Genomic DNA, 21,950 nt, shown 5'->3' on the forward strand with positions numbered 1-21,950 from the left:
TATGTCACCTTGTGGATTGTTTACAATGCTTGTTGTTCTTTACGTCCCATGCTTGTAGAATTGATGTAGAAAATGACGCAGGTACCCGGTGGTGCAGGAGGGTGGGTGAGCAGTTGGAGGCGTACCAACAGAACTGACGATCTTCCCAAATTATCTTTTAAAAACAAGACAAATGCTTTCCTGTCTAGGGCTCCAATTATAAAGATAACAAAATTAGATTAAAACCACATTTCCCAGCATCCACATTTTATTAAACAGAGAAAAAGTAAACGTTTGGCCCCATTTACTGCAGGTTTGTGTGAGGCGAAATGCTGGTTTGCATCCAAAAATATTTACAATTAACATCACTTTCACACACTACAAAAATGTACATTGTCACAGTATTTATGCTTTCAATGAAGTAGGATTTCTGACTCTTTTTTTTCTTTTTCTTTTTCTAACAGTAACACGTTTCACCCCCTTTGGTCCTGCCATATTACTGTCTATTAGTGTATTTGCTCAAATGTAAAGCTGATGATACACGAGGCACCTTTTTGAGTAATGTTTGAGTAAGACTGTTTTCGCACTGGAAATTATGTTTGAAATAGTGTAGGTTGTGGTATTTTTGGAGGATAACATATTTATGCGCATAGATATCAGATATTCTTTTAGATTGGAGAGAGCACTGGTGTAACATCGGCTCCTACAGAGACAGTGATGACAGAGACATTTGCGCCTTTACTGTTGCTTGGCGAGCAAGTTTCCACAAGTCGGTTTTTAATGTCATTTAGAATTCCTCAGCCCTGAAAGTGTTTAGGTAGCCGAGCGTAGTCTGCAGGAGTTTCCGAGGGCTCATGTTACACGTTTTACTGCCTCATTGGACTGAACAAGTGGAAGGCATCTTCCACCATCCTTACTCCAGAAATGGACCGAGGACTGCGTCATCCGTCAAACGACCAAGGATAGTCAGACGAAATCACTCGCACAGCTTCAAGAGCTTGAGAGTGTGTCAGAATACGACTGATAAACAGATTAGGTCAGCTACACTTGAAAACATTAACATTCTGCTCTAATGGAAATATTTCATGTTTTGATGGGGGCGATATTCATGCCGATGTCGTATCAGAATAGGAAAATGTGACATCCAGTCCATTACAGTCCATTAGCAGTCTGCAAGCTCTCCCTTTGTAGTAGTTGGTCTGAGGGCTTATCTACTGGATCCAAATGAAATTATTCAGAGTGGATGGTCATGGGAATGTGCCATAAACCCTTGAACTAAATTAATTCCTGTTAACACTGTCTACTGCCTACAAGAGGAGAACACAGCAACTGATCTCAACACTACACAACAGTCAGTGTAACAGCAATGCAGTGAGCAATCTCAAAACCTTTTCAAAACAAATTTAAAGCCACTATGTCAATTTATTTCATTATTCTCAGGACGCAAGTTTTTGGTTGTAGAAACATTTATCCCAGTGGAAATTGGTGCAGTCTCTGTTTTGCTTTCAGCAAATTCATTCTCAGTGTCTTTCTTTATACTGCCACTCCAGGGCGCTGAAGTTGAAGGTTTTCAAATGTGACACAGCGGCTTAAAAACACTGCTCATTTCTACTTATCATCTCTCAAGAACAGAAACAGAACCAAAACCTCAGGTAAATCTCAGAAAACATTCTTTTTAACAAATATAACTTTGTAAGAACGTCATTCCATCTGAGAATGAAAGTATGATTTTGTTTGTAGGGCCACTAGAGAGGACTCAGCAATTCATTTTCACATCCTCCCATCCACAGCCGTCACTCTAACATCATGATATTAGTCCACTTTTTTTGGCTTGCGATTCTTCCACATGACAACTGCCATGAAGGCCCCTGTGGAGAAGATCAGTATTATTATGACGCACATATTCACACCCCATTTAACTTTATATGTAGAGAACTTAGAGGGGTTGTCTGTGAAATCCATTTTTCAATGAGAATACGTTTGATTTGTTGTAGAATGCAGATAGTCTACTCACCTATACAGAGGAGCAGTACTACTGCTGCAATGCCAGGCAGAATGACAGAGTACTCCCGAGGAAGAAAATACTTGTGCAGTATGTGGTCGCTGTCCACAAAAGGCTGGAAAAGGACCACATGACATTTAAAAAGTTTTATTAACCATGAAAGACTTAAATTCCTATTCCTGTGTATAATATAAAAACATTTATTGTTGTTCCATGTAATAATTACATTTTGCAACACAGTTTTATAAACTGAAATGTGCGAACACAGCTCAAAGGCTTTGGAAGGTCTGAACCTGCAAGTGACTGTACAAGTCTTGTGTGAAATTAGGGTCTCTCATTTGGATTTTAGGGAGACAAACAGAACCTACCAGAACGATGACCCAGACAGAGTAGTATGTAAACAGCAGCAGGCTGAAGACAACAAGACTCATGCCAACTGCTTGATCCACTCCTGTAGCCTGAAAGCAAAGAAACACCTGCTGAGCTGAAGGCGGGGGCGACCACAATCCCAAACAAATTATCAAAACTTTTCTCCAGCAAAACTCAGATGCCACGCGCAGCTTATATGCTTTTTGACTCCAGTGATACACTGTAGTTATTCCCTTCCAAAAACATCTGGTGACAGTGGGGGGGTGATGGCACTGTGAATGAGACGCATGCCTTTGGTGTGAGAGACCCGGGTTCAATTCCCCACTGTGACCCATCCACCAATGTGTCCCTGCGCAAGACACTTAACCCCTAGTTGCTCCAGAGGCGTGCAACCTCTGACATGTACAGCAATTGTAAGTCACTTTGGATAAAAGCGTCAGCTAAATGAATAAATGTAATTTAAAAAGCAGAGCTTGAGATTTCCTGACTTTTGGTTTCTAGTATGAGTCCAGCTCTATAAACACTGGATCCTACATTTACCATAATGTATCCATCCATCCATGCCCCCAGTTTATAATGCAACCCAGATAACATCATCCGGGGTTGTTTTCTCACAGAGCTCCTCCAACACCACAGAACATGTGATACAACAGACTCAGGAGTCCTGAGTCCTCCAGATTTGTCACCTGACCTTTATGAGTTAAATTTGTGGGCAGGTCAAAGTCCATCCATTTGAAGAAAAACGTTCTACTTAAATAAATCTGTTTTCTCTATACATAATTCCAGATCTATGCTGTTCACCCTCCACTGAAAGGACTGGGATGTTTTAGTGAAAAAGGTGGTTTGACGAGGCACAGCTCTCGTACGTCGAGCTCTGCGAGAGTCATGCCAAACTGCTTTCAAATATGAAAGTTAGCAGTTGATTTGCTTATTTGCAGAAGCACGCGCAAATACACATCAGATACATTTAGTTTACACATTAACAATGTTCCCTTGTAAAGGCGGCGTAGAAAATGTAATTAAGTCTTCAAACTATTTCAATACAATATATACATATTAATTTGCATGAATGATTGGTACTGGGACATTTGGGGAGTAACCTGTATTAAAGTAGAGAGAACCGTTAAGTTCTTTAACGTTACTTTATCACATCGTCAGTATTAAATTGGCTATGCACTAAAACGTAAACGAAAAGATGATTAACGTATAATCGCTAACAGTTACTACCAAGCTACAGGCTAACATTACTGTCCAACACGTTTCTCATAACCGTGAAGATTAGCAACAGCAACTGTGCGTTAGCCGGCGCAGCTTTACCAGGTGCAACTGTACAAAGCTTTCAGTCTGCTGTTTTAGCTGAGTATAAAGGGCTGCCTTTAGATGACCTGTGGAAGTTTAATCAGCTTGTCTTTCTTACCATTTCTGACAGGTATTGCTGACGTCGCCTGCTCTTCTTCTTCCTGTTGATCAATCCGGCTGACAAGATGTATCTGTGGGTCTCTGCTGCCCCCTATTGGTTGACCCACAAAACACACGTAAGGATCACGAAGGTACTGCAACTTCTTGTAGTACAGACCATGCATGATCAGTGTTGGGGAGTAACTTGTAACATGTAATTTAGTTACGTAATTAAATTACAAAATAAATGTAAGTGTAATCCGTTACTGGTTACTGTAGTTAAGTTATAGTTACTTATGAAAATGTTCATGATTACACAGGGGGTTACATCTCAATATTTTCTGTAAAAAGCTAGGCTATATGTTGAATAATGTTTATTTTGTTGCTTTGCATGTTTTTCATGTGCATAATGTCTCAATGTCAGTGCTTCTGGTTCTCATTTGAATTTGCAGCACCATCCATCTGCCAGCTAAATTGCCTCTCAAGCTGTCTTTTGAAAATGGTTAATAGTTAAACATTCATACAACAATTAGAAAAGTAATTAAAAAGCAATAAAATGTAAGAAGTTGCATTACTTTGATAAAGTAATTACAACAGTTACACTGCTATTACATTTTAAACAGGGTAACTTGCAACCTATTACATTTCCAAAGTAACCTTCCCAATATTATGCATGGTTAATTCATTAATTAGTTACATCTGCCCTTCAATATGCAATTATGATAATATTTTTAAATAAAACGGTATATTGTTTTAATGTCCATGACATTTTTGCAGTTTTCTCATCTGCAACTCCAGAAAAAGCTAGTAAGTCGACCTTAAGTAAAGTTATACTGTATGTGGCGCACAGTGGTTGAATAGTTACATCAAATATGTTTAAGGGGTCATGTAATCTCTAATAAATCCACCATCTAGTGTTATAATTGTTTATATCATTATATTTAATATTTCAAATAAATAAACACCAAATACAGAATGATTTAGATTCCAGGCTTTACCCTTTATTTGGTATGCACATTTTTCACATAATTCACTGCTCCTCCACACTGCAATTGTTTACATACAGTTATTAATCAGACTGACCATCTAAACTCTTCATGTGATCTTTACATGTATTTCCCAGCATTTTAATACAAGAAAATATTTGTATTTGGAGTTACAAAACGTTTGAGGGCAAAACAGTTGTTTATAAGCACTGACTATAATTCAACTCATTTGAAAAGTAAAGTAAGGCCAAGCTGAACTGGAATTTAGTAAATTACAAAAGTTAAAATATTTTTTATATTCTCTTCACCATAATCACCTTCCTATGCAAATAAAATCAGTATCAGGAATCAAAAGAAAGAAAACTTTCAACTTTCAAAAAGAGCATTAATTTATAAATGTGATTAATAATTTCACAGGTTACACATGGTCCAAAAGTACAAAGGAAAGAATAAGTATTTCTAAAACAAATCACAGTAGCAGACAATTCACCAACACAAGTTTTCCCTTTACTGAAAGTATATTCCCACACCATTCACTGTAAATAATAATAAGATCCCTTCAGTCCCATCTCACCATATAATATTAGCTTTACGTATAATTCCGTGCAAATCTGTAAACCAGCCTGCTGGTCTGAAAGTAAAAAGAAAATATATTGGAGGGTTACATGTGCAACCATGGTTGTCTGAGTGGAACTCCTCACATTCTATATTTACAGGGACATAGGACATGTACATAGATACTGTAGATGTAACTATTTTTATAACCACGAAATGATAAATATTGACTGCTACTGAAAAAGACAGAGAATTCCTGATTTTGTGCTGAAGTATGGATGGCAATCAAGACTCTGGTGTGAAGTGGAACTCCATGTGAACCATTAAACGGCAGTTATCCCCAGTATCCCCTCTGTTTGCCTACAATTGATCCCAGTATGTATGCAGTATTTAACCAGTTTTAACCAGGATTTGATGGACCTCACAAAGATAAAAAGGAACATTTTCAGTCAAACATGCATGGCCTGCATGCATATTGTGGTACATTCACATACACAGTACCATACACATACTACAGAAACACAAGCACAAGTGAGTCCTTGAGGGTGAGGTCTATTGTATATTGTCAGTCGTGGTACACCAGGGGCTTTATACTGCTGCAGCTGTGGAGCTGACCTCACTACAGCACCAGGCCTACAGTATCACTGTTAGCTCTATACACAAAGTGACAGGGACACAAATTGACAATGATATTGAAAATAAGAATTTCTTGGTAATCTACTATGAGTAACAGTCCTGTAGTGTAATGTGGCACCCTCACAAAATAAAATCCGCCTAAAAGTACAAAGTGCAATGAGTTCTGCCTCGAGTTAGTCTCTTTTGGTAAATAGTGTGCTGTGTGATTCCAGAATGTAGGCAGGGCAGCAGCAAATAAGAACCCAGTATTCTTCTTGGGTCCATTAATCTGAACCTCTCTCAGTGATAGTTGGCTAAATTAAGATGACTTACTGACTTAAAATAGCGCAAGCTGTGGTTCTCAAGTGAATCAACAGTAAAATACAATCAATTAAATTGAAATAGTGTACCTTAAAGCTGCACTTATGGATTTTTAAATATTAACATCAGATCAAACGACTTTGAGTAATGTTAAATTGGTCACTTGTAGTGACAAACCTACAGACATACAACTCTACAGAGCTTTTTAGCTTCTTCTAGCTCTTTGTTTTGGTTTTCCGGTCCACAGACCATGCTCTCCTCAACCCCATTTCCAGCACCTGAAGTTTTCAGCTAAAACTGCTCTGATAATCCCACTGTAACAACTAGCAGGTGAACATAGAGGAGAATTTAGCTGCTTAATTTTTCTCAGGATTTGGAGGAGACCAAACCAGAGTAAAAAGGAGAGTGAATATTGGACTTTAATTCATCAGGTGAACATAAACACAACAAATGCTAATGTTGCTTTCTGTCTGCTGGGTGCGTAAATAGGCTGTTTGCTGTAAAAGTGTTAACATGTTAGCCGTAACACCCTCATAATGTGTGTCAATGTTGTGTTTACAGCTTGTTGTGCTGCTAAAATCAAGTTAGTTTACCAGAGCATAAGTATCGCAAGTGCAGAGAGTGGGAGGTTACATATGGCCAGCCATATGAACGCAGGCTATGACAGATTCACTAAAATACATTTTGTCCAATAACAATAGCATCAAAATTAAATGTGGAAAAGAATAAAGAAATCTAAAAACAGAACATGTCATACGTCATTTTAGACAACCGCACCACCTCCGTGTCTTTTTAGTGGTTTCAAACAATCCTCCTCAGAGAGTACACATGTGCAAAATAGTAGGATAAGTATGTATACTCAGTGAGCAAATAACATCAAAATATATTAAAAGGATAAAAGCTTCAATTCCAGGACCAGGCTGATTTTGACTCAGTCTGTCTGGAGGACGTCTGCCTCTGTAAGAGCCTTTGATAGCTCACGTGCTGCATTCAGTGAGTCCTTGTCAACTCGTAAAGTCAGAAAATGATCCCAAGATAAAATCATTTTTTACTTGTGTGGTCATCAGTCAGTGGTACATCCATCACATGAACTGGACCAGTGAAAAGCCTCTGTGGGATGTAACTGATGGACACAGACATACGGTAAACCCTTCTGTTTGTTCCCGTTAGCAGCCTGAAAATGATGAAAATGAATAAACGTGTTTATGCCTTGTGATGAGAAATATAAGTTATAAGAATATACTAATATTCCTGTTCCACGTGTTCTAGTGAAACACTGGGTTTCATCGTCTGATTTTATCGCTGGTATGTGCTGTCCTGTATTTTGTTAGTTGGTAATACCTCCTGGTAGTAAACGAGTTGAGAAGGCCATCCTGAATGAACCATTATTTCAGTGTTGCACTACAATTCCCACAATGCAGTAGTCGTTCAAGTAATCTGTGCAGTTAGCACTGGTCAAAGTTTCAGACTGGTCCCTTTTCAGTAATGGACATAGTGAATCCCTGTACAGTGAATCGGGTTACAGACTAAGTCAGGGATTTATTGAAACTTAGGACACTGCTGAGTCAGTGACCTGTCTCAGTTCTAAGGCAATGCAGGAAACTGTCACACTAGCAATGTATCTCCTTTTAAAGTAATACACTCTACACCAGTAGTTGTAAAGATGCTTCCAGTTAATTTTGAAATTAAGTATTGTATATGTTATATGCAATGTGTATTGTTTCATGGAAAGAATAGCTGCAGCTAATAACATTAACCATGGGGAGGTCTGATTTTAGAGAGGGTTTTCCCAGCAGGCATTTTGACTAGTCATAGGAAACACACAGGTGCTACTGATAACATCAATGATGGCTCTGTTATATTCAAGTCATAACAGTGTGACAGTGGTCCAGCATGAACACAAGGACCCTGCAACTGAAGCAGCTACATGGAATTTAGCCATCATTAATTTTATTATTTACACCTGTGATGTTCCTACTGTCAACTGTCAAAATGTCTTCTGTGAAAAAGATCTATTGCGCTTGACAAGTCTGTTTAAGGGGTCTACTGGAAGTGTAGTAATACCACTTCAAGTCAGTGAGGACAGTGAGCAAAGATACTGACTACTTTTTACAAATCATTCTGTAAATGTAGAAGATGAATTACTTCATGAACCTGCTGAACCAGAAACGGCTCTGACACACACCCAATGAAAAGGAAAAGATTTCTGTATTACGGTAAATTCTTAAATAGAACCCGGCACCTAAAGCCCAGAAAAAGGGGGGTTAAAACCAAATGGCTGCTTTGAAAGGATCGTGTCTGTCTCTGAGTTTCTACTTTTAACAGAAGTCTCAGGAGGAAATTAAGTCACTTAATACAATAGTAGTTCTCTCAAACTAAAATCTACGCACATGAATTAAAATAACATTAAAAGTACAATGTGTAAGAATTGAGACTACTACCACCTTAGTGGTCCTATTGAGTCCAGAATGGGCACCAAAACTGGGCAAGCAGGCAACCGAACCGAGTTCAGCAGCCTCCCGGTGATCATGGCCAGACCGGGACAGAACACAGCCTCCAAGACCAGCGGAGGTCAGTATGACGTCAGGGAATACAGTACCGAGGTGATTTACAATGGTTCTGACCAGGACTCTGGGGACGGCAAAGACTCTCAAGGGTTCAGGCAGGGAGGAACAAGCGAGCGAGAGGGAACAAAAGGCCCGTCCACTATTTAAGAAAATATGGTAATTGTGTGTTACACACCTAATTAAATAAACTAGAAAGGATAAATATCTATATCATATTAGTCTTATTTCAAGGCAAATCTGTACATATATACACATACACACTGGTAAATGGTCTGTACTTGTATAGTGCCTTTTTAGTCTTCTGACCAATCGTTTTACACTGCGTCCCATTCAATCATTCACACACATTCATTCACTGATGGCAGAGGTTAAGGTGCCAACTGCTCATCAGAACAGAAATTAACATTCACACACGTCAACTCCATCAGGAGCAATTTGGTGTTCAGTATCTTGCCGACATGCAGGTTGGACGAGCCAGGGAATCGATCTTCCGATTAGCGGGCAACCCACTTTACTTCCTGAGCCACAGACCCAGGGGTCCCACTGGGACCCTGTCCCAGAAACATGACCCAGTTGATGAAGGTGGAGACGTGTTGATGCATCTCTCAGTGAGTCTCGATGACCACTGGCTCAAAAATCCCAGACGCTCCTCTGTGAGAACACAGAAACACATGGTTGGTAAAAGGATACAGTGAATGAGTATACCTCGTGTTTAACAGCGTACCTGTTGGCTAGCTGTGTCCCACTGAGGGCAGTGGTCCCATCTTTGCTGACAAACAGTCTCAAGTTGCTGTCTGAAGGAAAAGAAGGAATCCTGTTACTACTGGGATAACAAGTGTGCTAAAACTAAATCCCAAAAGCTGAAACTCTGCCCTGCCTTCATTGTTGCTGCTGTCAGAAAAGTTCTGACTCTGGACAATTTTCTCCACAATGTCATCTGCATCTATGCGGGTGTCGTCCACACAGCTGTGCTGCCTCTCCATGGTGCCCTTCTTTCTCCTGTTGATGGGCAAGACAAACACCAGAGAGAAGATTCATATATCAAACACAGCAACACTCTGCAAGAAGTAAAGGTGCATAAAGGCTCTGCTCCATCCAGCAAATCATCATATCAAAGGATACGTTTGGTGACATTTTATATTTGTCTTATTGTCAAGAAATCCCATGGAAAGAACAAAACCAACAATGACTGTATCCTTCTAACTACTTGGTACTGTGTGTATCACAGCCTGATTTTATATAAAATCAGGCTGTGATACGCACAGTACACATATATATATACATATATACACACACACGCACGCACACGCACACACACACACACACACACACACACACACACACACACACACACACACACACACACACACACACACACACACACACACACACACACTTCCTCTGTGCTACAGAGCTCCATTGTGGTCCAAATACTATTTGGACTGTTGCACTGGGTGACATGCTCCATGAACACAAACACCAGAAATACCAGCTGATGTGTATTAATTATAATATTGAAAGTTTTTTTCTTTTTACATGTTTATTTACAGCATTAAACATTGAAATATGTATTATAATAGGCTGTATATTAACTTATTGGGAGAAAACTGGTAGTTCTATGTAAAAACGAGACGTTGAGCACCCCCATATCGCCAAAATGGCATGATCCTTGTTTCACTGCGATGCTTCGACTGTGAGACTGACAGTCGAACAGGCTCTGCCCATCAAAGCATCGAATCTTCGACTATTCGGGGTCAGCCCTAAGGGACACATCATTAGTTTCTTTTAATACCCAGTAATAAGTAATATTATTATTTTCTAAAGGAGTAATAAGTAAAAAGTAACTTATTACAATTCCAGTGTAAATTGTCCAACTCTTACTCTCCCTTTAACTTTGATTCAGACTTTTAGTAGGCGCTTGCTCATATTGTATGTTGAGAAGTGTAACATGACTCAAACCTGTCTGTATTCTTGTGTTTCTTGCCCCTTTGGACTTCTTTTCTAGTAAGGTGTACATTTGCTAACATTGTGGAATAGTAGCACTTTCACACAAAATCAAAACAAAACTCTTAACTCCGTTCCCTCTTCTTTGGGTGTAAATCCAATTGTAGTCGTGGAAGTTAAATAGATAAGGACTTCCTGGACTGGCAAAATTGGCACTGGATTATTTGCTCAGTACATCTGTCCCACCTGAGCAGGTGTTTTCAGCAGCTGGAACAGCTTCAGTGAACAAAGTCGATCATGTATTTTAAAGGGTAATGTTGGTATTTTTAAACCTGGGCCAAATTTTCACATGTTTCGTATTCGTAATGACTAGTAGGTATAAAAAGTTTTGAAATCTGTGCAGTAGTTGTTTCAGCTGGCAGTGACAGCAACGAATTCCTTCGGGGTAATTAATCAAATCAAAATGCCGTCCACAAAAAGTGCTTCCTTTTTAAACCAGGTGTCTGACAACACCATGTTTTAACCAGAAACTTGTTGTGTACATCGCAGGGTTAAGATGCCATTATCCGTCGCCGATGGCTGACTATTGAGATATCTAACTTGATATCGTTGAGTTTTGTTTTTTAATGTCAACATCGACGGCGCTAGTGAAAAATCTAAAGTCATTAGAACTAATCCTCAGGGTGCTGTGGTTATCTGTAGCAAATTTCATGGCAATCCATCCAATAGTTTAAGATATTTGGTATTGAACCACAAATGTCAAACTGATGGACGCACTAGATGAAAATTCAGTAAGCCTTATCCTCTCAGGAAAATGGCAATCCATGCCTCTGCATACTTGGGTTTTGCCACGACAAACCCAGCAGTTTAAAAGCTTTTTACTGAAAAAAAGCTTTTACTGAAAAACGAACAATAAGTAATTTTTCAATCATTGACTATTGATCTTTCACACGTCCAATAATCGATTACAGAAACTGATTGAAATTTGCATCTCTTAACTGATAGAACTAACAGCCAAAAGTAAGAAAATAAAATCCGAGTTCTGCTTTAAACAACTAAAACTTATTCTTAAATGTTAATTTGACTGTAAATAGGAATGAGCATAAAAGCTTCATAAGTCCAGGTGTTGACATACACTGACACTCTTTTATTTTGATAGTAGTTGCTCCATGACAACAGCAGATGAAGTGGTGAGGGTATGAAATTGTTCTACTCCTGTTCTTGTACCGGTTTACATTCAGTCTGAGGTCCTTCCATGCAACCAACAGAGCACGTCACACACTCTCCTCCTCTAAGAATGGGAAGAATTTCTGGCATGTAAGTTTGGCCCCAGACGTTTAACAGTGAGTCCAGACTTGTCTCACAGTGAGATCAGCTCATTGCAATCCTTGACTTTCTCAGCTATGAGTCAATGGAAAACATGCAGGAACAGGAGTGTTCTAAGCACAGGTGTGTGTGTGTGTGTGTGTGTGTGTGTGTGTCTACCTGGAGGATCTGTTAGTCATGAGGGCTGCTGCAGAGGGTGGAGGAGGTCTCTCTGGTTTGGTGGGAGTTGCTTGTCCATGTGGCTGGGTGGGGGTGGAGGGAGGGGGCTGTGAGGGTTGACCAATCCCACAGGAGACGCTGCTGCTGGAGGAGGCATTCCTATGGTGACTGAGGTCCGTCAGGCTGGAGCAGCGCGAGTGAGCTGTGCTGTAGCCTGGATAGGAGAGGAGAGGAGAGGAGAGAAGAGGAGATTAGGATGGACAAGAGTGAAGAGGGAAAGAATGAAAGGAGAGGAGAAAAGAGTGATGAGTAAAGTATACTGAATACTATCAAAATTAACTTATTTTATAATGTACAAAAATGGGGCAAAAATGAGCTTTTTTTAGTTTTGTCTATCTTACATTGTGTGATCAGACGTTATCGAGTAGGCTACTTCACTCACTTTACATCAAAAGCACCTTGTCTGCGCAGTCACTGCGTCGTGCATGCAGTACATGTGTGCTAAACTTAAACAAGTAATAGCTGCCGAGAAATTCATGACTGAAGTTGAAAATGAGTGAACAAACAAAGCCAGGAGACACCACCAGCCTCACAGTCTACATCATTAGACTGAATTGCTGGACGTGGATCAGCCTCACTGACATGGAGGCGGTTTGGCTGCGAAAAGATGGATGTTGCTCCAAAGACGTCAATCTGCAAACTATGTTGAAAATCGGTTTCTGTTAAAGACCACAAAATAACCACCCCACAAAAGTCCACAACAGATCTGAACCAGCCAAGGTACCAGCACAGAAACACACTCCGGTTCAAACACCGCTCCACTGATGACAGAATCAAAGTCATTACAACAACAGCTACGTCACAACTCGGGGCTAATATAGCGACAGATGAAATGGTTTATTCATACCTTTTGATGTCAGTAATACCGCCACTGCTGATTTCAATATTTTTTTTATTTTTGCATACCCCTAGTTTAAGGAGGGCTGCACAATAAAATAAAGTTGTTGGTAACACTTTCAGGTTACAGAAGTCCTTCTATCAGAGCGTCACCCTAGTCTTAGCATGAGGAAGTAAAAACTACTGACCATGGTTGTAGCACGAGGAAGGAAAGCTCTCTGACCTGATATCTTGCTTTGCTGGCTGGCAATGCTGGAGCTGCGAAAATGACCAGTGTGAAAGACCTCATCTGGGCTGAACACACTCTCTCCCTCCTCAGGCAGCCCTGCGGAACACACACAGCAAACACACACTGACACCTGACAGCAGGATATAAATCAGAGAGACTGTCTGGTCAAGTGTCACTTTATTTTATGACAGACAGTAGCGATAACAGGAAATGAGAGAAAAGAGAGATGGGGGAACGACGTACAACAAACACAAACTGCTGGCATTTTTACATCATCTCCTAGGGAACAGTAATGCTGAATAGTTACCTGAGCTACGTACTGACGACTGTCTGGGTTTGAAGGCACGAGGACCCTCCATGATGCCTCCTATTGGCTGAACTGTGGAATCAGTACTCTCACCCTTACAGTCCAGCTGCAGAGTGGGGTCCTCGTCCCCAGTGGATACAGATTTGGCCGTGCTGGCAGGCCTGATGGTGAAAACAGGCACAAATCTTTATTTACAAAAAGTCACCACAGTCACATTCACCTGCGTGGTTCAGTCTGAGAAAAACAAAAAAAGAAGAGACAAAACAAAGAGCTGAGGTTGTCAAACTGTGCGGTGTTTCCCTAGGGGAAAACGGAAGTGTTGAAAGGGAGTGGGGGGGGCAGTTAAGGTACTTAAAACCCTTGGTAACCAACTGGCACAATTTATATTATACTTCTTGTCTCTAGTTTAAAAACTTACAGCATGATTATCCTCCAAATCAAAGTAAGACCATAATCACCATAAACATAATCCATTGATATTAACTTTTTTGGGGTGGACTATCAATTTTTATTTTTACTTTACTAAGGCTCAAAAAGTCCTACAGACATGCTTGTTGTGTTCCTGGACACTTTCCTCTATTCATATACAGATATTAGCCCTGTGTTGAAATCATGTAAACACACAACGCCTGACGAGGTAGACAGGGGATTTTATATTTCCATTTAATCATTTGGCAAAAGCTTTTATCTACAGCAACTTACATTTGAGGAACAAAATACAAGCATCAACAAAGTATCAATACAGCATGAGATCTACAAGTGACAATAGATACTAGTAAGAGCAGCAATAAATACTAATAAGAGCTAATAGCACGTATGTACGGAATCCCTAAGCGGCCATCGATTATCTCGTGATCTCGAAATAACGACTGTTGTTTTCTCGTGATAACGGGATGATTTTCCCATGATCTTGAGATAACAAAACAGTAGTTTAACACATTGCAAAGGACGTATCTTAATGGTAATTTCAAGATGGTTTTAGTGTCACTGATTAGCTCAGTTGTAACTTGTAGAAGTTAACAAAAAAGGGAAATCAATACAAGATAATTGTAGGGGATAGAAGAAGAAGAGCACAGGAAGTGCATGTTAGAGGTTAGGAGTTAGAGGTGTTATAAGAGAAAGTGTTCTCGGAAGAGGTGAGTTTTCAAGAGCTTCTTGAAGTTAGAGAGGGACGCCCCTGCTCTGATGGCCTGTGGTAGCTCGTTCCACCATTGTGGTGTAACAGATGAGAACAGGGACTGAGAATGCTTTGTGTGTAGGGATGGCAGGGATGGAGTTTAGGTCGATGGGTGCAGACCCAGTAGTAAAAGAGTGACATGAGTCCGTTTGGACTGTACCAAAAGCTGAGCAAGGTAGAGCCTTATTTTTCTTATGTTGTATAGAGCAAAGTGGCAGCAGCAACATGGTCTGAAAAGGACAGCTGGTCATCAATAATGACACCTAAGTTGGACGGGTGCAGTTTCAATTTTGTCTTAGGGGTGTAAGACACTGAATACCCCTGACACAGAGGAACTCACGTTTTAAAGCAGGGATCCCCAGACAGAAGAGTCATCCCAATTGTTACCTATAAAAAAAAAACATGTTACTAAACCTCAGTGCTGATCTGTGTGTATGTGTGTGTGTGTGTGTGTGTGTGTATGTGTGTGTATTTGTCCTGCCTTGAGGATTGAGTTGTCCTGTCGAGTGTTTTTGGTGTCATAACCCTCCAGGATGCAGCAGCGAACTGTTGAGCCCGAACCAGCGAACTCTGCAATGTTGAGATCAGCAAAACCTAGCTGGAGACAGACAGACAGACTGAAAGAGAAACCACTGAAGGTGCAAAGTGGAAAGTTATATACTGATTTAGAATGAAGTCTAGGTCAAGTCTGGTCCACTTCTTTTTATTTTGTTCCCTTCACAGATCTGAGTCAGCAGCAACAGTTCTTCTTCCTATGAGATGTTTTAACATCCTTTTCATTAAGATCTTTTTTGTTCTGTCAAAATACTCTGTGGACATTGAGTTAAGATTTTCTTTGTCAAACTAAAGTTTCCAAGGTCAAGAATGAACTTTCCCACTGTGGTGGTGACAGCAGTGTTTTTTCTACTTCCTGTTGTGACCCCTGTAAATTTATCTTGCGACCACTTCTGGGGATCCCAACCCGCAAGTACAAACCTTTGTTACTGTACTTATGTAGGGTTTTATTTCGTGATTTGTACTTTATTTGAGTATTTCAAGTTTTTCTTCGTTCCATTGTGTACAAGCCCAATGGCCTTCAGCACCAGCGCACCAGAGTGGAGCAGCATTAAAAAATATGATTAACAGAAGACGGTGCATACAGAGCTGTCACAAACACATTGTACACACATTACTCAGCATGGAGGGAGCCTAGTAATTAACATACATATATATATATATATATATGTATATATAAAAACACACACACACACACACACACACACACACACACACACAAACACACACACACACAGTTGTAAACAGTCTGAGTTGTTACTGGCCACACAGTCTCCCTGCCTTGTAACATGCCCCTGGTACAAAGCGCTGTGATGTTGACATGGTTGGTATTAAAAACAGCTTTTACCATCACAAACACTATAACAGTCTGTCAAAACAGAGCCTGGAGCACACTGACATGTGTTTGTGAAAAGAAGTAAAGAAGAATCTGATAAAATGTTTAGTTTAGTAACACTTCTGACTGTTGCTTCAACTCGGGAACGAGCCACCTCCAGTAGTACTCAGATGATTCCTCCCTCGTCGGCTGTACAGAGTACAGAGACCACATTTAGAGCTTCATTGGTGCGACAGCAACCACCTCCAGCTCAACACAGGAAAAACCAAGGAGGTGGTTGTGGACTTCCGGGGGTGGAAGAGGCCCCACACCCATCGTAATAAGGAGGGAGGGGGTAGAGATGGTGGACACCTACAAGTCTCGGCGTGCAACTAAACAACAAACTGGACTGGCCAGACAACACGAGGACATCTACAGGAAAGGACAGAGCAGGCTGTTCTTCCTGAGGAGGCTCAACGTGTGCACCAGGCTGCTACAGGTGTTCTACCAGTCTGTAGTGGCCAGTGTCATCTTCTTCGCTGTGGTGTGCTGGGGAGGTGGCATCGGGACTTGTGAAACTGAGCAAGCTGGTGAGGCAGGCCAGCTCAGTGGTGGGGACTGAACTGAACAGTGTTCAGACAGTGACTGAGAGGAGGATGAGAGGGAAGCTGAAAACCATCATGGACAAACCCCTCTCATCCTCTCTATGCTGAGCTGAGGCAGCTCAGTAGCTCCTTCAGCCACAGACTCATCCAGCCCTGAGCCTCAAAGCGCTTTGGTGGCTCATTGGTTCTCATTGGTTTGGTGCCATCAGTCCACAACACCACAGCACCAAACTGACAGACTATTCTTGACTCTATTCTGAATGTATCAGATTGTACATTATTAATTTCCCCTACAGGGAAGGAATATTCTCTCTTATCGTACTTCTAAAAGCTGAGAGTAATCATCCAAAATAGCTCAACAACAATATTTCAACTGGAAAAATCTTGAGAATGTGCAGAAACTGCAGTAGTGTCACAGAGTTCCAGTGTAAAGCTGTTGAAATTAATATCTCTTCCGCCAAACAGAGAACCCTACATATAGATCCTTGTGAGTTAAAAAAAACTAGGGCTTTCTCTGGAGATCACTTTCTCCACTGAGTCTTCTCCCCTGGCAGGCAGGGTCAAAAACATTATCCTGTTAGTAGTCATCATACCAGGCTCATGAATTTTCAAAATTTTCATTTTCAGTGAACAGATTAGCTGTATAATTTGAGAAAGTGAGTTTGTGAGCAGGCTGCCATCTTTTTTCTGTTTTCAAGCAGGAACAGCACTGTGTCACTCAGTGCCAAGGCTTCTCAATTATGGCAAAAACAATAAACACAATTATTTTGGACAATATTGACATCACTATTATTAAACATGATTATTCATTGACTTAGGAAACATCATCCATTCATCACAATCATCCTCTAGTCACTTGTCACAACCTGTGCTGTGGCTCTGCAGAGTATTTGTTTCCTCTCCCCTCTTGTCTGTCAGCGTTGGTGTGTTTTGGGGCATCTGATGGAGCTGCACATCGGTTTCCTATCTCCTCGCCACCCAGTGTATATAAGACTCCAGGCATCCAGTGATTGGTGCCAGATTATTCAGTACCAAACCACGGCCGTGTATTCAGGCCAAGTAAGCCGATAGGTTCTAGTGTTTCTAGTTTTGTCGCTTGCTCGTCTTACTAGTAACTTCATAGTGTTTTTCTCTTCTTTAAGATTCTCGTGTCACGCCGGAGTTTTCGATTTTCCTGCATAGACACAAGCTACTTTGGAAATCAGATCTCTTCAGTTCTAACCTACCTGCCCCTTGCTTTAGCCAAGCCTTGGGGGGTTAGCAGGTGACAGGTTGATAACAACTCGTTATGTTACATAATGCTGAAATTCAACCGTGTTCTATTAGACGACACAGATACTTAAAACGATGAGCAGGAAAACTATTAATAAGTATAAATAATGTCATTTTTAAACTATGAGTAGAGGAAAAGATTGCTAGGCTTCAGGGGCGAGAGCCACCGCTCTAAAGGAAAGGGGTGCGCTGGATTTATAACACACTGAGCATCATTGCAAAACAGAATGCAGCACAATAATTGTTTTATCAATTGTTTTCATAATTGTTGTAAGCCAAATTCATAACTGAAAATAAAATTAGAAAAACCAAGCCAAGCCCCACTCAGCGCTCCTCCACCCATATTTTTGCTCTGATTGGTTATCGGTCTATCCAACTGCATCCAGAGGCATTGTGGTTAGCACCCTGTACATCTGCCTTACTGCCTGACCTTTTGGATTTTCTGATCAGTCTGCCCACTGTTTCTGCTTCTGCCTTGTCCATTGTTGACTTTTTTGTCATTAAAACTCTCTGAAGAGACTTCTGTGTTGTCTGCTTCTGAGTCCTCTCCACGCTGTCTGACATTCACACTCTTAACTCAGTGGAGCATTTTGGCCTAAATGAAGAACTCTAATTTGTCATGTTTTCTCTAAGTTATCTTTAGTTCCTGTAATTCTATCTGTGCAGCTTTAAGATTTGGCTGTGTTTTTTGTTTCTGATGTGATCCTGTGAGTATATGGGGTGTGGCACTTGGACATTACTATGGCAACGCCCATCCATAATCCTGTTTTACTGTAAAAGTCTGTTTTATAAAGCAAGCAGGGCACTCTCAATGTTATGAGTTCACAGGTGAAACTGGTTAGCTAAACTGGGCTGAGCTGCATTAAAGATGATTTTTCTTGTATTTAATGTATTTTACTGGTTGCTAATCACATCATCATCAGAAAACAAACTTACCTTTGAGAAGGCCTTTCCTCCTTTGAGCTCCTGCAAAGATAAAGCAAAACAGTGAAGGATCACACACTGCTGACGGTCAGGCTGCTAACACCATCTCTCTCACCATCATCACATCATATGGAACCAATATGGAACCTGCCGTTCCAACCCTGGGACAGGTGCCGTGGGACAAACCAGGTATACTTTACATTCCTCTCATCAAGCATCATAACCCAGAGAAGCAAGGAGAGATGGCTGCTGGGAATTGTGGTTTTACCTTGCGTATAGAGACCCTGCAGATACAGGGGTCTAATACTCCAGTGATTGAATTAGCACTCATTTTACACACGAAAGAGAACTTCTTCCTCCAGCGAACACAGTTCTGCTGCACTTCCTCCCTGCGCACACACACACAAAGCAGACAGTTTAGGCAAGGCAAGTTTATTTGTATAGCACATTTCAACAACTAGGCAAGTCAAAGTCAAAACATAAAGCAACATAGGGCAGTATAAAATACGTTTAAATAAATTAGAACGAGTTAAACAGAAAATAAGAACAAGATTAAAGAGGAGAGTAAAAGGTTCAGTGGTGTGATCTATTAATCAAAAGCCTTAAATTTCATTTAATCAAAGGCCCTCAGCCTTGATTTAAAAGAGCAAATCTGCTGTTTTCTGCTTCTCCAGGTTTAGTTTTGACTCTGGGAACAGAAAGCAGACCTGCCCCATGAGGACCTGAGAGGTCTGGATGGTTTATAACGCAGCATAAGAGTATTTTGGGCCTAAACTGTTCAGTGCTCTATAAAGCAACTGCACTATTTTGAAATCAGTTCTGACAGACAGGAAGCCAGTGTAAAGACCTCAGAACTGGAGTGATTTGATTCCTATTTTTGGTCTTAGTGAGGACTCGAGCAGCAGCGTTATGAATCAGCTGCAGCTGTCTGATCCATTTTTTTAGGAAGCCCTGTAAAGACACCAAGATAAATGCATGAACACGTTTCTACAGGTCCTGCTGAGACATAAGGCCTTTAATCCTTGATATATTCTCCAGGTGACATTAAGCAGACTTTCTAACTCTCTTAATGTGGCTGTAGTTTGAATCCATGACTACAGCAAGATTTTTGTGGATTTTAACATTACAGACTGAAGCCTTGAATGGAGCTTTAGGGAAAGTAGTTGTACCTGTTATTTAAGTAGGATTCAAACCGGTTTAGTACTGTGCCCAAACTGTCCCACCCAGTTTTTCATGTTAAATGCAGCACTGTGATCCAATAATACCAAGACTGAGATTCTGCGTCAAGATGGAGAAGGCTGCAGGAAAATTTAAGCTGGTGTCATCGTCAACCGCTTATCCTGCGTACAGGGTCGCGGTGGGCTGGAGCCAATCAAGGTGTACCTGTCCATCGCATAGACAAACAACCACTCACACTCACATTCACACCTAAGGACAATTTAGGGTCACCAATCAACCTAGGCCACATGTCTTTGGATGTTGGGAGGAAGCCAGAGCACCCGGAGAGTTATTATTATTATATATACATAAGGATGATCTTGAATTTCAGTTGTTCAAGCATTAGCATTGTGCTTGCCATCTTTTGAACTTGTTTTCCACTGGGGATATCGAATCTCCTCCCTCAGGTGAAACATACAAAAGTTGTCAAGATCATCCTTCAGCAAATATTGGACCCCGTGGAACAGGAGTGGCTGGTTCACCACAGCCGCAGAGAGGGTGGAAGAGAAATGCAGTGTGCAGTTCATTCCTCCAAACGCCACACTGTGGAACTAGTTCTTTCTTTCAGTGGAGAGGATCATGGAGAACATGAACACGAGAACGAGGGTGCTATCAGGAACCTCTGTGTAGCATTGATCCACAGGTAAGTAATATATTTTTTTTATATATAAAAAACGCAATGATGCCATTTTCTTTAAAGCTGCTCTTAGAGAATTATTTATTCTTTTACCATCAGCAAAGGTGGTAACATTGGTATGGCATCACAAGCTGTAGTAGAATGGCCATCAGTCGCCTTGGGATGGCTATTCTACTATGTCAGATTAAACTAATCTATAATAATGCAAAGTGATCAACTCTCCTATGATGAAACATTTCTATCCTGATGGGAGTGGAGTCACACAAGTCACTGATGAGTTTGATGAGTATAAAAAGTAATCAATTACTGCAAAATACAGATTCTATTGTTTTAATCAAAAGTGTGCTGTTTCACAGGTGCAATCCTGCTATGGTCCCTCTCGCCAAAGAAATCAACATCTTGCAGCGAGACACTAACATTCGCATGTTCTGGCTTGTACCAACACTGAACACCATGGTCTCAAACTTCAACGAGTCAAGACATCCATGAAGCTCTGCAAGCCCCTGGTGGATGCAATCCTAGTGGATGTAAACAAGCGCTTCGGGGGCATGCTCAAAGATCCTGAGCAGATTGCAGTTTTGCATATCACACTATATTAAGAGCAGTCAAACACTAAGTAGCCCAGATAAAGGATTCAGATACATTTTATTACACATTCATTTCATACTTTAGAGTTGAACATTCAGAAGGAATCCTACAAATGAGGGTTCTAGTGTGTGTGATTTTTCAGTAATTGCATAATGTAATTGAGATTAAAAACAGAATTAGTATATATCATCTCTACATTTTTAACCAAAAAAAGGTGCTGTTTAAGTAACTCTGAATTGTTGTGGTAATATTACTAAATGTTTGTATTATATTATATTACACTTATATATTACACTTCATCAGAGAAAGATGATTTCTTCAAGACATTGAAGTTGTCTCATTTTGAAGTTGCCCCAAACCTACTTGATGGCTATCTGGTGTGTGCTGGTGAAGAAATGGGTATCCTGAAAACCCCTCAACCTTTGTTGAAGATGTCGTGAAGGCTCAACACTCGCCTACCTGCATCCGCTGCTTGTGAGTGGATTTTAAACACCCCTGACCTAATT

The 21,950-nt window shown here is 40.6% G+C and overlaps 2 protein-coding genes across 3 annotated transcripts in view; both read right to left on the reverse strand.

Moving 5' to 3' along the window:
- Positions 1 to 229: 229 nt before the first annotated feature.
- dpm2 (dolichyl-phosphate mannosyltransferase subunit 2, regulatory) lies at positions 230 to 3,870 on the reverse strand. Of its 2 annotated transcripts, none has more exons than XM_046067757.1 (4): positions 3,768 to 3,870; positions 2,350 to 2,439; positions 1,994 to 2,096; positions 230 to 1,847 (listed from the first exon to the last, which is right to left on the reverse strand). In XM_046067757.1, exons 1-4 carry the CDS (start codon positions 3,768 to 3,770, stop codon positions 1,792 to 1,794), a joined length of 252 nt encoding a protein of 83 aa, XP_045923713.1. In that variant the 5' UTR covers positions 3,771 to 3,870; the 3' UTR covers positions 230 to 1,791. The 2 variants fall into 2 exon arrangements, with proteins under 2 accessions (XP_045923713.1, XP_045923714.1); XM_046067758.1 differs by lacking the exon at positions 3,768 to 3,870 and adding an exon at positions 3,668 to 3,735.
- An 857-nt stretch (positions 3,871 to 4,727) lies between these two features.
- fam102ab (family with sequence similarity 102 member Ab) overlaps positions 4,728 to 21,950 on the reverse strand; it is a 30,033-nt gene continuing 12,810 nt past the window's right edge. The window contains exons 3-12 of the mRNA XM_046067204.1: positions 19,270 to 19,390; positions 19,014 to 19,043; positions 15,313 to 15,429; positions 15,172 to 15,218; positions 13,655 to 13,815; positions 13,342 to 13,443; positions 12,222 to 12,435; positions 9,670 to 9,791; positions 9,517 to 9,586; positions 4,728 to 9,443 (exon numbers count right to left, since the gene is read on the reverse strand). Coding sequence (XP_045923160.1) covers positions 9,398 to 9,443; positions 9,517 to 9,586; positions 9,670 to 9,791; positions 12,222 to 12,435; positions 13,342 to 13,443; positions 13,655 to 13,815; positions 15,172 to 15,218; positions 15,313 to 15,429; positions 19,014 to 19,043; positions 19,270 to 19,390 — 1,030 coding nt within the window. The 3' untranslated portion in view covers positions 4,728 to 9,397. The remainder of the gene's footprint in view (positions 9,444 to 9,516; positions 9,587 to 9,669; positions 9,792 to 12,221; positions 12,436 to 13,341; positions 13,444 to 13,654; positions 13,816 to 15,171; positions 15,219 to 15,312; positions 15,430 to 19,013; positions 19,044 to 19,269; positions 19,391 to 21,950) is intronic.

Source organism: Micropterus dolomieu, linkage group LG13 (genome assembly GCF_021292245.1).
Source record: "Micropterus dolomieu isolate WLL.071019.BEF.003 ecotype Adirondacks linkage group LG13, ASM2129224v1, whole genome shotgun sequence".
NCBI classification, from domain to species: Eukaryota; Metazoa; Chordata; class Actinopteri; order Centrarchiformes; family Centrarchidae; genus Micropterus; species Micropterus dolomieu.